Below are 13,036 nucleotides of genomic sequence, written 5' to 3'. Positions count from 1 at the left end.
CCATTTCAAAATGGAAAGTAAAACATGAATATTTAATGTATACTGAACAAAACATGGTGGATACACACAGACGTTGTTTTGTTTGCGACAACTCTGGACTGTGGATCTGCATGTGTATGTGGTTTAGTGCGTATGGAAGTGTCAGTACTTGCCCGTGCATGTCCATACTTAATGATGAGCATGTAAATGCAAAGCAGAGGTTGTGTCAAGCCTCCAAAGTAAATGTAAGTCAGTGAAATGCCCCCTAAAGTGACGCAAACCAACACCCTGCGTGTGTGTGCTTTCACTCAGTGAGCCATGTTCTGAATGGGCTCATTCAGGATTCTGAGGCGAGCTTTACTAGGTCACCCTGCAGAGTACTGCGAGAGCACTGCAATGTCTAGTGCTGCTGTGCCAAACTACTGCATGGCACCAAATAGATGGAGACACCACAAGGGCACAGACCAGTGGGAATCCCAGCAAGAGAAAGAAAATCGATAAAGACCACGACTGAGGGACCGAGACAAAAGAGACTGAGGACGAGAAAGGCAAAGCTCCCAAGATGAAATGTATCTGTGCAATGCAAAAATGACACTTGATTCCACTAATCTACCACAAGGAACATTATGGGCACAGCTGTCTGCAAGCACCCTCCATTCAGCAAAGACTGTTGTTTCTTTTTATGTCAGTAAAGCAAAGAAATAGGGAAACTCTCCAGTCAAAAGAACTGTTCAAGTTATCACCTGCAGTTGTTTGACACCGGCCAAATACATAAAATCTCCCATATCAATCATTCATTTAAGTGGAGACAAAGTAAATGAATGCTAACCTCTTCTTACAAATGGGGAACCTACCTAAATACATAAACAATCAAAGTCATGTCATTCTCATTAGCTCCCTCTGTGGTTTAGATGTCACTATTTTATTTAAAAAAAATGAAGCCAGATATTCTGCTGGTGTTAACTCTGTGTGTGTGTGTGTGTGTGTGTGTGTTTAGCGTCTGAGGCGGAGTTTCCACCCTGGCCTCTTGCGGAGGATCTCCTCCACGTGGACGACCACCACCTCGGCTACAGGTCTGCCCACTATCGAGCCCGGGCCCGTCCGGAGGGACCGCAGCGCCAGCATTAAGCCCTACCATGAAACACTCACCTGCAGGTAGCCAAGACTCATCTTTCCTTTTTCTGTCTCATGCCAATCTATCCTTACATTCAAGCTGTTGGTCGAGGTGAAGCAAAACGTTTTGTTTTATTTTGCCACACAAGTTTTTTCACCTTGAAAAGTCAATGTTTTTTTTTTTTTATTAGTTAATCCTTCTGTGTATAATAGCAGCAGATATATACAGCTAATGGCTGTGGAACTATCAGGAGACCTTCTACAGTGACTATGACACATCATTGAGCATTTCAAAGTTTTCCCAGGAGTGGCTGTAGTTATACCAAAGACATCAGTGTAAACAGCAATGGCACAGCAGTTTTTGGGAAGGAAATATGTGCAGTGGGACCCGGAATAAAAATATGCCCCATAGGCAAATGCATTAACCTGAATAACTAAGACACACAGCAAACCGCTCAAGCACATTAGTGCTGCAGATATCAGACTCAGACTTCACGGATGTATCGTGGTTAAGAAGCGTTATATCATGAACACTGTGTGGTTCTGTCACCCTCTGAAGGTTTTTGTGTGATTTTGAAGAGAATTGTCTTGCAGGATGGAGGAGATTGTGCAAACGTAACTAACAGAGATGCAGTGACTTTGCACCAAACACAATAATGTTATTTTTTCCATAAATCACAATGATGCATTAAATCTTCAATAAACACAGGGTCATAATTTATTAGAGTATTTGGTGATTACCGAGTGAATTATTTAGGGACAATTTACTGTGATCAGCGCAGAGATTGCATTCCTTACAATTACTGTCTGATTACCAGGACATAATGTTTGGATTATCTCAGAGCAGCTTAGAAAAAACCCCAATGTTTTTCATGATTTTAAAGGATTATAAAACAGAGTTTCAGCTTGGAAATTCTCATCTGTGCAAGCTTGCGTGCACTTGAGTATGAGATATTCTGTTTTTGCAGATGTGATGCATGCTACAATAAAGGGTGCATGTACACAGATACATCATGACAAAAAAAAGCATCTTCTTGCGTTTCATGTACCTCGTTCAGTCTCACCCCTGCGGAGTTTGTCGCAGAGTCCACACACTTCTGACGGGTCAACTAATACACATGATTCTGGGTGTCTCCGTGCTGTAACGTAGCATCTCAGATACCTGCTGGGTGTCAAATGACAGGAGTGGATTTTACATAGTGCAGGTTTGAGTGTGTGATTTTCTGATGTTGCATAAGAGCATTTGTCTGCTCTCTGGATCCGAAAGTGTAGCTCAATTATTAATGTAAAGAAGACGTTCAGGCTGTCTGGCTCGAAAACATTCAAAAGTGCACACAGGCGACAAACAAGTGACATAAGAGAACAATATGTTCTAGAGCTGATACTAATCAGAGCTTCTACTGGTGTGTCCTATTCTTAACTGCCTGTTTTAACAGGCTTTGGTAACAGGGTTAGTTTTGTAACAGCAACATTGCTTATTTATATATGTTTTATTTAAATACCTTCATTTGTTCTTTTTTTCTATTTACTGTGCTGTAATGTTGTAGCTAGTACAATCCCATTTGGGCTTAAGTAGCTATCTGTGCGGAGTTTCCATGTTTTTACACAAGTTTTATCTTCGTGTGCATGTGCGTGTGCGTGTGCGCTTGCGTGTGCGTGTGCGTGTGCGTGTGCGTGTGTGTGTGTGTGTGTCAGATGCTGCAGATTCTGCTGCAGTCCTGATTGAAATCTTGGTCCAAGACTTAACTCCACCTGCAACCGTGACAAGAATCAATGACTCAAAATATAATACTTCAAAACAACTTCTGTAAACTTCCTCAAACATATTACCAATCCTTCAAATTAGATGTAGTACATCTAAAATGCTGCATGGTCTATTTTCTCAAATTATTTTAAAAACTGGAGTGGAGAGTTAAAAAAAGAAAGCTATTTCTCGAAGAATTTCCTTCTTTTTCAGTTTGGAAATTAGAAACCAAAACCAAAACAGGGCAACAGTGTCCAGTTAGGTGTGCACTGGTTGAGGTGAGTATAGTTGATATCCTCTGAATCCTCCATTTGAAGATTTCTTGAGATTATGTCTGTCCCAAATGCGTTAATCTGTGTTGTCGGTAGTGAAAGAAGCTCAACAGACTTTGGCTCTTCATTGTTTGTCACAAAACAGTTTGATTCATGGAGAATACGTTCGTACTGTAACATTAAATTATTGCCAAAAAATCTAGCTCCTGTATTTGTTTCGTTCATAGTAAACGAAGAAGCTTGCTGAATATCCAGTGAGACTGAGCCTTTTGTTTCTTGGAAGACAAACCTTCAGTATTTTCTCAGTTTGTGGCTTTCATGTGATCCTCCTGTGGTTTTAGATTTGAAAATATTAGCTGCAGCCGTATTTCCACGACTTTTTGCCTGCCTGGCGAGCGCACCCGTGTGCTGCTGATTCCATAAGGTCAGATCATGTGGCACATGAGCAAAAGCAATCTTAGCACCTGCACCGTGAATTCACCTTTGCCAAACTATTGTGGATGAAGAATGAATTGTATCTCCTGCAGAAATCTGACCTGTGAGAAGAACTTCTGTTCCATGTTTTATTATGGTGAGCAGCTCCTCTGTAAGGCCGCTCCTCGTGGCCCTGGCTGCTTTGTTCCAGTTAAGCTCAATAATGATTTCACAACCAATAATTTGCAGATTTTCTTAACCTTAACAGGTCTGAAGAGACCCCGAAAGCTTCATGGGATTGTTACAGCAGGAACAATTTGGGATCAGCGAAATGCCTTTTCCCCAACATGTCCTATTGATCTTTTAGAAGAAAAAAAAAGATTCCTAAATTATTAATGCTTTCCTCAAAACACAAATGTTCAGGAATTAATTTATTGTTAATATAATGGAGACAAATTAAAATTATAGAATAAGCCTCAGTGTCAAATAATAACTTTAACCGTTTTGACAGTTGCTGATGATATAAAAAGACAAATTATAAATATCTAACCAGCATGAGGAAAGTTGTGCTTTTTATTGCCTATTCAGCCGTTTATAATAATTTCTGATAATATAACTGAACTAAAAATGGGAGACTGAGCATGTGCGCTATGGGAGTTGTGTTGGTGGAAACAATGAAGTTCAAGCTATGTGAGGAGGGTTTTACCTTCCTACACCTTCAAAAACCCCGTGAAAGAGCTTCGTATTCATGTTTATACGGTTTGTTGTGGAATTATGATGGAGGCTGATACATGCGGCTGTTTCCATTTATAACTCATAACTATATGTTATCACGTCAGTGTAGTGACACACAATTTGAAAAACTAAATACAGTGTTTATGTGTTGAATTTATTTGCTGACAATATGAGACTCTAGCAATTACAGTTAACTCAAGAATGGTGATTTGCACAGAAATAAAGTCTGGCTGTTATGACTCGTCTCCGTATACGATGTCAAACACAAAGAGTCAGTAATAAATGAAGAGAACTCCCGAAAGAAGTGTTCAAAGAAACCAAACAACAGTTCAAAATTAGTCTCCAATGGAACCTCCACTGAAAGACATCAACGATGCAGTTTTTCAGTTTACATGTCAGAAATAAGTTTGATTAACGAGCATATTGAGTTTCTTGTTGTTAAATGGTTCATTCTAATACATGTTGTTCAGATATTATGAATAAATGGGATTCAATCTACTTTTTATGAATAGATGGAAATGTGTGACGTGATTAAATGACATTAACTCAACAAATTATTTTTGTGTTTGTGGAAATGACTGAGAATAATTTTTTTTCAGTGTACGGGGGCCATCAGCCTTCATCACTACTCTTCGCCCTGTTGTTTTATCATAACAGGTGTTGTTACGAACTAAATGTTTGCCTTTTTATCCTTAAGGGACAAAAGTTTTACACTTGAATTCATCATAAATATTCCATTCGATTTCACCCATACTGTACCAATCTGACATTATACACTAGAAATGTCCTCAACCTTCAGTACTGAATACAGCTCTTAAATGCACCACCTTCTGCACGGCTTTGCTTCGTGTCTCCAGTCGTCCAAAGAACCGTGTGGCCCTCGTCGGTCAGCCTGTTTGCACAAAGACAGTGTGATATTTGAAAATGTTCTGTAAATGTAAGCACACTGGAGCGGCTTCTGTACACAAAGCCCCGTCGCCCTGTGGTCCTGAGCATCCCCCCACCCCCCACCCCAGCAGCAGGCCCCAACAGCAGGCCCCAGCTCGGGCCACTTATGGTGGTGTGAGTGTAAACAAACACCTGGGCTTCTCCCCAGACACCAGAAACCCACAGTAACAGGCACGCACGCAGCTGCGTCTTCTGGCACAGGTTACACAGACAGTTTGAAGTGTGATGGGAATCTCTGGCTTTAGTTTACTGCTGCGGAGAAAGGTTTCTGCTGAGCAACACTTGAGTTCAATTTTGTTTCACACGTTTGCTCCTCGTCCAAATGCTCCAAAAAGAAGAGTGGCGAAAGACTCTCGCATACTGAAAACAACTCGGTGCTGCTGGGGTGAAACTTCTGATGGTCTCTTAGCAATCGGCACCCTGCCAACGTCTCATTTCTCGAGAGCGCCTCGACACCACAATCACACATTTCACGGCGTAGACAGGAGTGCTTTTTTTATTTATCGCCTATAATGTCGGTCTTGCCAAAGCTGCAGTGAATTATGCATTTCTTTACAAACAAAACATCAATAATCGTCGCTGATATTTAAAAAGACCCCATGAGATGTTTGGAGAGGAGAAGAGGGAGCGAGCACATGGAAGGGGAGGCAGGGAGAAAATGAACACATGGCTTCAATTGTCGACTGTGCTCCATCATCAAATCGGTACAATCTTAATTAGGACATTAGGCCGCTTTTTTTTTTTTTTTTCCTCCTCCCTCCTTTTTCCATCATGTCAGCCCTCGGTGACGTGCAGCGTCAAGGCGAAATAACACCGACTTCAAAGCTACAATATCAGCATTTTTATCGGACAGACCCGGTAAAAAGTGGCGCGGATGAATACCTTCCATTACCCTCCGCCCCAGCCACTGTGCCGTTATCTGCTTAGCGTCATCCGGCCGGAGAGTATGTAGATTACTGGAAGCAGAAATAATGGCTGCTGTGTTTATCGTGGATTGGACACTGTCCGTTTGGGCTCGGAACCACAAGTAATCTGTCACCCTGCTGTGAGATGTGGAGTATAACGTTTATGAGTAAACTGTAGAGGAGACGGTGGAGAGCAGAGGCCCGTCTGAGCTTACGGATGAAGAAACGTTGCCATGTATTGATGACTTTTGCAGGGTTATTGTCCCGATAAAGGTTCATAGCTGCAGTAAGAATAGGCGTCATTTTCTGTTTTAGAAAATTCTGGTTCAACTATCGTAGTTATATGATTAACCCTGTAAGAAGAGCGCACGCAACACTAACCAGACCTAGTGACTCTTGTTCGATGTTAATTTTCAATTTCAATTATATAACATTATATTCGCTCAAAAAAAATGTATATAAAATACAGTAATACATTGATATTCTTAATAAATGTCCCTTTTATCAGGAAAGCATTGCAACTTGCACTGTACACTTGGCTCATTCTTTTCCTGGATGCCTTGCCTGTTGAAACGAGATTAGAACCCGGGCGTCTTACTCTCAAACTTAAGATTTAATCTGAATCAATAATAAATGCCCTAAATGTCTGTGTGGCAATGTTTGCACAATGAAGATCAAACATTCAAACCCAAAAGTTTGGTCAAGCAGATTTTGAGATATTGTGTTTTGATTGTTTAATTTTCTAAAACTAAATGCATGTTTTGCTTCAGTTTTAAAGTTGAGGCATGTGAAAAGAGGAGTTTATAGTTCCATTATTAATGGAAACTTGTGATCTTTTCTCAAGCTTGACCATCCATCCATCCATCCAGCCTTGAATCGAAGGAAAACAGGAATGTGTGTTATGTCCACATATTGTATTTATATCTCACTATATAACCGTAACTACCCTGCTAACCAGTGGAACTACGCTGTTTGTGGTGATGAGTCACTTGATACTTGATTGACGGACTCCTTCAGTGAAAATGGCCGACCTCCTTATTTACATTCTGCGCTGAAAGGCTCAATGTCAGTAGCGGAGGTTATTCTGCTGCATTAGCAGAATAGGGAACGTGTCTGCCAGTTCTTCAACTTTCATTAAAAGTAAACCTTTTAAGCCAAGCTCCGCTGCCTGCTCAGACCCCCCTGACGATAATGTCGTAACTGTTCACCCGCCAAAGTATCAAGCTATTTTATATTCCACACCTGCTAGGCATTAGACACAGAGGTCCAACCTGGCCGTGCAAACACAACAGAACTGCCTTTGTTGAGGCTTCAGGACCATTATAGCCTGGGCGGGTAGAGGGTACGGCTCAAAAGTGTTCCAGAAACACTTTATCAGAAGGAGATAGACACACTACAGGCCTTTGTGCTCCCTGTGACACCATGCTCTAATGGCAGGCATTTCCTGCTCTGAGAAGGCAGGTTTTTACGACATTTAGGGAGAGGTATTTTAATTGGAACCACCTACAGTCTGACAGTGGTCTCAGAAAGGAAACATGGAAAAGCTGTTGAAAGCAGCTTGGGAGGCTCCCCACCGTGTCACATGGCCAACTGGCCGGCACGGGCCGGCTCTTTCCGTAAATTATAACATTTGCTGTTTGATTTATAAAGCAGTCAATAAACGTGACTATTTTCTCTATGATTGCGGCTGCTGGTAAATTGGTTCTGTGGCCGACGACGCTGTGTCGTAAATCTTAAAGAGGGTGGTCTCGGCTTCTAATGAGTCATTCATGACGACGCCAGTACAAGCAAATGTTTTGGATTTGTTTTTGTTGTTTATATTCTTGCATTGTGATAATGTGCGTCTCCATTAGGTTCATTAATGAGACTTTTCTCGGAGCATCTGTGCAGCGTCTGTTTCATGTGGGGACAGCACAGTAGGAAGCCTATTAAATGTTTTTCTCTCGACAACTTCTGTTGACTGCTGAGACATCAAAGACAGATGTATTGAATGGCGTTGTTCCCAAATCTTTGGCGCAGCTTCAGACAGTACAGTCTTGCATATTGTCTTTCTATATAAGGGAACACACACGTACACTTTGGATTTGTCCCTCCTCCTATTTATTTAAACATTTTTTGCGATTTGTGGGTTTGACTTAATTTTGACGTTTTACTTTGTCAAACAGAAACAACTATGTAGTTTATCACTATCGCCATAAACACTCATAATGCATAAAAAGATCAAAGTCTTTTATTATCAAACGATAAAATACAGTAATTGATTGAATCAGTGATGCTATGTTGTTTTAAATACACTCAAGGCTAAAGGTTTGAGAGCATAAGCTAAAATTAACCCTGGTAGTACATTCTTTACTATAAAATTTTACGATTTACGCTACGGGCACTTGCTTTTTATCCCCCACAAGGGAGGCAGCAGATCCCCGTGATGTATCCAGATTACCATATTTATGTCTGTTTGAATATGGCTGATACAGGAACACCCACACACATTAACAGAACAGTAATAAATCCACTCCCGAGTTAAATCATACATTAGATAATTGTGTTATTAGACACTCAAGAATTTAAAATGGAATGAAAATGTTAACAATAAAAAGAACTTGCAAACATTTTTTAATAGGAGTGCAATGACAATTAAGAAGGAGGCCTGTTTTGATCGTTTGTTGTTGTATTGTTTATTTCAGTTAGAGCCATGTTCAGCTGTGGACCGTACAATAATTGGTTGTCTCGTATAGCCGGTGGTATTTGCTGTTACCACTGAAAGATTAAGTCTGGAAAAAGGACATATTGTGGTCGGTTGGTTGACTCAGCAGCAACTCTGGCTCATTTGTAAGTCTGTGGTCTCTGAGCACCCGACGTAAAGCAGTTATTGTAGAGACTCACGTATCCCTGAATCCTGCATTCTCAATCAGCTTTCTTTATCTTCTCTTGAGGAAATTCAAAACTTAAACACTTTGAGTAGATTTAGCCAATGTAATATCTCACTAAACACCCTGAAATCCATTCGTGATGACTCGCTCAGCCAGTTGTTTGCTCGTCTGTTCAGATTCACACAGTTAATGCACAAAACAGAGACGCCGTTCCAGGATGTTACTCCAGGATTCAATCCTTCACTCTCCTGTCTGTTGGTGTGATTTCAGTAATCGTGTTCTAATGTGTGTCATTTAGTCAGAAACTTCTTATGTTGAAACGTAAACACGGTGTCTGATTTATATGAAACTTCCTCATTCATCTAGTAGTAATTTGTTCTTTTGTGCAGTTGTGGGAGACCATACATCAGACTGAGTCACGGGGAGGGCTCTATAGACAAGGGAGACCGGATACCACGATCAGGTGAGATTAAATCTTTGTGTAATTACTTTGATCCCAAGCAGCCTTGCCTAGCAATTGTACAAACAAATAAATATTTCTCTGAACAACTTTTTATGCATCTGGTCTCTGGTTAAAAAAAAAAAAATATCCGATAATATTTTACGTTACTGTAGTTTTTATTTTCTTGACTTATAAGTTAAAATGATAAAGAATAATCCAAAATGTACAAAAAAAAGTATGCAGGTGTAATTAGCCTAAAATGTGTTCAAAATAAGATGGGAGGATATCAACCTTTCCACTGTATTGTAGTAAACATACTCAAAACAAGAAAGTGTCTTATTTAGGTCCTATGAAAAATCTAGAAGTGTTTTATTTGTGAATTTCATATGTGAAATGTGTTTTATTTTGTTATTGATATGAAAATAATGTATAATCATTTTCAACCAAAGTTTAAGACAACATGAGCACATAGATGGGCACATACGTAGATGCAGCTTATTTGGGGGGAAAAACTCCCACACTCCCTGTAAAGCATCACTCCTGCAGACTCGCTACAAGACTTGTTTTCAGAGAAGGACGTGGCAGCAATCAGAGTGTTAACGACCACAACTCTGGGACTTTGATTCTGAGACTTGCAGAAAATAACCTATTAGAGCCAGGCAGGATTAAGAGAAGTGGATAAACCAGAGAAGTAAATCCAACACCCCAAGAAGCCTGATGATATGCATCAGTTTAAGGAGATTAACAGAGGATTTTCCCCTCATCTCTTTCTTTTTTCTTTTTTTTTGGAACCAGCGGAGGACCAAGTGGTTGTGTCATCTGACTATGACAGTACCCACGAAGCCAACCACAGTGACAGCAGTGATGTAGCACATACGGAGGAGGACACAGAGGAAGGAAAAAACCCCTCCCAAAATGTCATCCTCCGTGCACTAATACCTCCAGAAGTAAGGCGGGCAGAGTGACTGTGCCAGGCACATGCCTTCAGTCACATTTGTACTGACCTCTTACACATCACAACTTTGAAAACTAAGGCAGAAGTGCAGGACACATTATAAAACAGTCAATGTTTCCATCCTATTTGTATTATTGTGTTTGTAAACTCAGTCCCCTTGTGCCACTTGAATAGGACAAACCAATCCTGGCACCGGAGCCAATATTAATGGAGGACTTGGAGCCTATGATGAGTCAGCTAAACAATTGGAACTTCCCCATCTTCACCTTGATGGAGAAGACCAATGGGAAATGTGGACGCATTCTCAGTCAGGTGAGGAGCATCAGGGCTCAGGGCGCAGTAACACTGTTAGTACAGATATATGCTTTCAAATAAAGTATAGCAGAAGCTAAATGAAAACTGCTGATATATGCAGAAACCTATTGTTTGTTTTAATCACTCTCTACATTTCCTATCATTATGATTTAACTTCCAAAACTCAAAAAAATCTTTATTTCACAGTGGATAGTTGCAAGAAATCATTTTAATCACATTTTAACCTTGTTTTATCGTAACTACTCTGTAGTTATTGATTACTGATGCGTTTTAAAATGAAAATTCTCAAAATACTTGCATAATGTTTTGACTTAAGACACCATTTTTATTAAATTTATTTTTTATAAATATTCCTCTTAAGCAAAACATTATGAAATGATATACATAAAAAAAAACATAAACATAATGTAAACTGTTGCCTGTAAACCATTTTAATTACTATATGACTATATTTTTATGCTTTCTAACTAATGTCACTCGCCATATAGTCGTGCAATTTTCTAAAGTTTTTATAGAATGTATTATTTTTCAGCCTTAGGCTATTAGCCAATATAGGTCAGTTTCTCCACCAACTAAATGTCTTTTACAATATCCAGCCACTGTTTCTGTTTTGGGGCATTAAGCCAAGTCCTGGTGATGGTTGTCTTGCTGGCTGCAAGTAACATTTTGAACAAGTACAGGATGTGCCTTCTCTCATTCCCATTACAGGGATGGTGTTTGGAATTTCACATCCTAAAATAGTTGTTTTTTTTATAATAATGTTTACATTTTTCCAAAATAGTTTCACCTTTGTACACGTCCAATAAGACATGTGAATGGTGCATATCTTCGGTAGACATCATTTTAAATTAAATTAATTGCCATCATTTATTTTCATCTTAAATGTAGAAGTGCACGGCCATGATGTGGCCCTCTCATGGTGACGGTGAAAATCTTTGTAGTCCTCACAATATTGAATGTTGATCTCCCTGGTCTATGTCTCTTTTAAGACTTTACTGGTGGGAACAAAACCCAACCATTCCATATAAGCAAGCATGATCAGAAGGAAAATGTGTTCAGTGTTTCCTGTTTCTTCTATTTAATTAATCAGAAAATGGTTAATAAAGTTCCTGCTGTATCTGTGTTTTGAGACAGCAAAGAGAGAGAAGTACAGGACAGCCAAATATTGTTGTAGTACATCATATGGTACTTAAGACCACCGACTAGAAGGTTTTCATTCCACAGCCAGAGATACCGGTGACATAGAGAGTGAGCACAAACTATTAGAGTGTGATGTCAGATGGTGAGAAAGAGAGAAGAAGGCTGAGTGAATTTGTTAAGATATCTCAGCAGTTTACACCTAAGGCAGCTTAACTAAGAAAATGTTTTCATTGTGAGCCTGTTCAATACTGTATGTGCCAAGTGTATTTATCAGTTTGAAAAAATACCCCAGTAATATCAGTTCCTCTTCTCTTCCATGGACTCTCAACAAATCCAGTGAAGTTTGTTATTTATCTGAGGAGTTTATTTGTTGTTTCAGGTGTCCTACAGGCTCTTCGAAGACACTGGCCTCTTTGAGACCTTCAAGATCCCCGTAAAAGAATTCATGAACTACTTCCATGCCCTCGAGAATGGTTACAGAGACATACCATGTAAGCGTGATTGTCCTCTTGCTTGTGATGCTCTTGGTTTCTATGAATCTACAGCTGTAACAACGAACTCAGCCACTAGAGGGGAATACCACACAATCCTTCAGATTTACTCATATATATCTGTACAGGCTTTCCTTTGTCACCAAACACATAAGCAGCCCAACAGTGCGCCCTGGTGGTAAAGATTACACACTGTTACAAGAGTCTCTCATCTGACCTAGATCACAACAGGGTCCACGCCACAGATGTGCTTCATGCAGTCTGGTACCTCACCACACAGGCCGTGCCTGGTCTGCCCAGCCTCATTACCGACCACGGCTCTGCCAGTGATTCAGGTACGCCCACCTGTACCCTGCGTGTAGATTTTCACATGTCTTCGCATGCTTTTGTCTCATGTCAAGTGGAGTTTCCATGTTTGATTAACTCAACCAATTATCCCTTTCTGCTATTACATTTTATAAACAGTTGATCATATTTCATTCAGACTTCCTGATATCCCTTTCAGTCTCACTCTGAGCCAATTTAATAGTGCCAGAGAGCATCCAACCTGCAAGAATGTGTGTTCCTATCCTACTCAGAGTTTGTCTTATCTCACTCTAGCTTTTGGCATTGACGTTTACATGCCCAACTTCATTTGAAGTCTAGAATAGCATGAAATTGCAAACAGATTACTTACTCATATTTCCATAACCTCATTTGTATGCCTTAGTAGG

At 40.0% G+C, this 13,036-nt stretch overlaps 1 protein-coding gene across 1 annotated transcript in view; it reads left to right on the top strand.

The window, feature by feature from the left end:
- Positions 1–13,036, top strand: part of LOC308116532 (cGMP-inhibited 3',5'-cyclic phosphodiesterase 3A-like) — a gene marked incomplete at both ends in the record, with an annotated part of 83,217 nt that overhangs the window by 56,378 nt on the left and 13,803 nt on the right. Inside the window, 6 exons of the mRNA XM_080474783.1 lie at positions 977–1,134; positions 9,370–9,443; positions 10,218–10,369; positions 10,552–10,689; positions 12,212–12,323; positions 12,545–12,658. Coding sequence (XP_080330909.1) covers positions 977–1,134; positions 9,370–9,443; positions 10,218–10,369; positions 10,552–10,689; positions 12,212–12,323; positions 12,545–12,658 — 748 coding nt within the window. The remainder of the gene's footprint in view (positions 1–976; positions 1,135–9,369; positions 9,444–10,217; positions 10,370–10,551; positions 10,690–12,211; positions 12,324–12,544; positions 12,659–13,036) is intronic.

Source organism: Lipophrys pholis, assembly GCF_963383615.2.
Source record: "Lipophrys pholis genome assembly, chromosome: 11".
In the NCBI taxonomy this organism is placed as follows: Eukaryota; Metazoa; Chordata; class Actinopteri; order Blenniiformes; family Blenniidae; genus Lipophrys; species Lipophrys pholis.
This window is presented reverse-complemented; position numbering and strand designations above follow the sequence as displayed.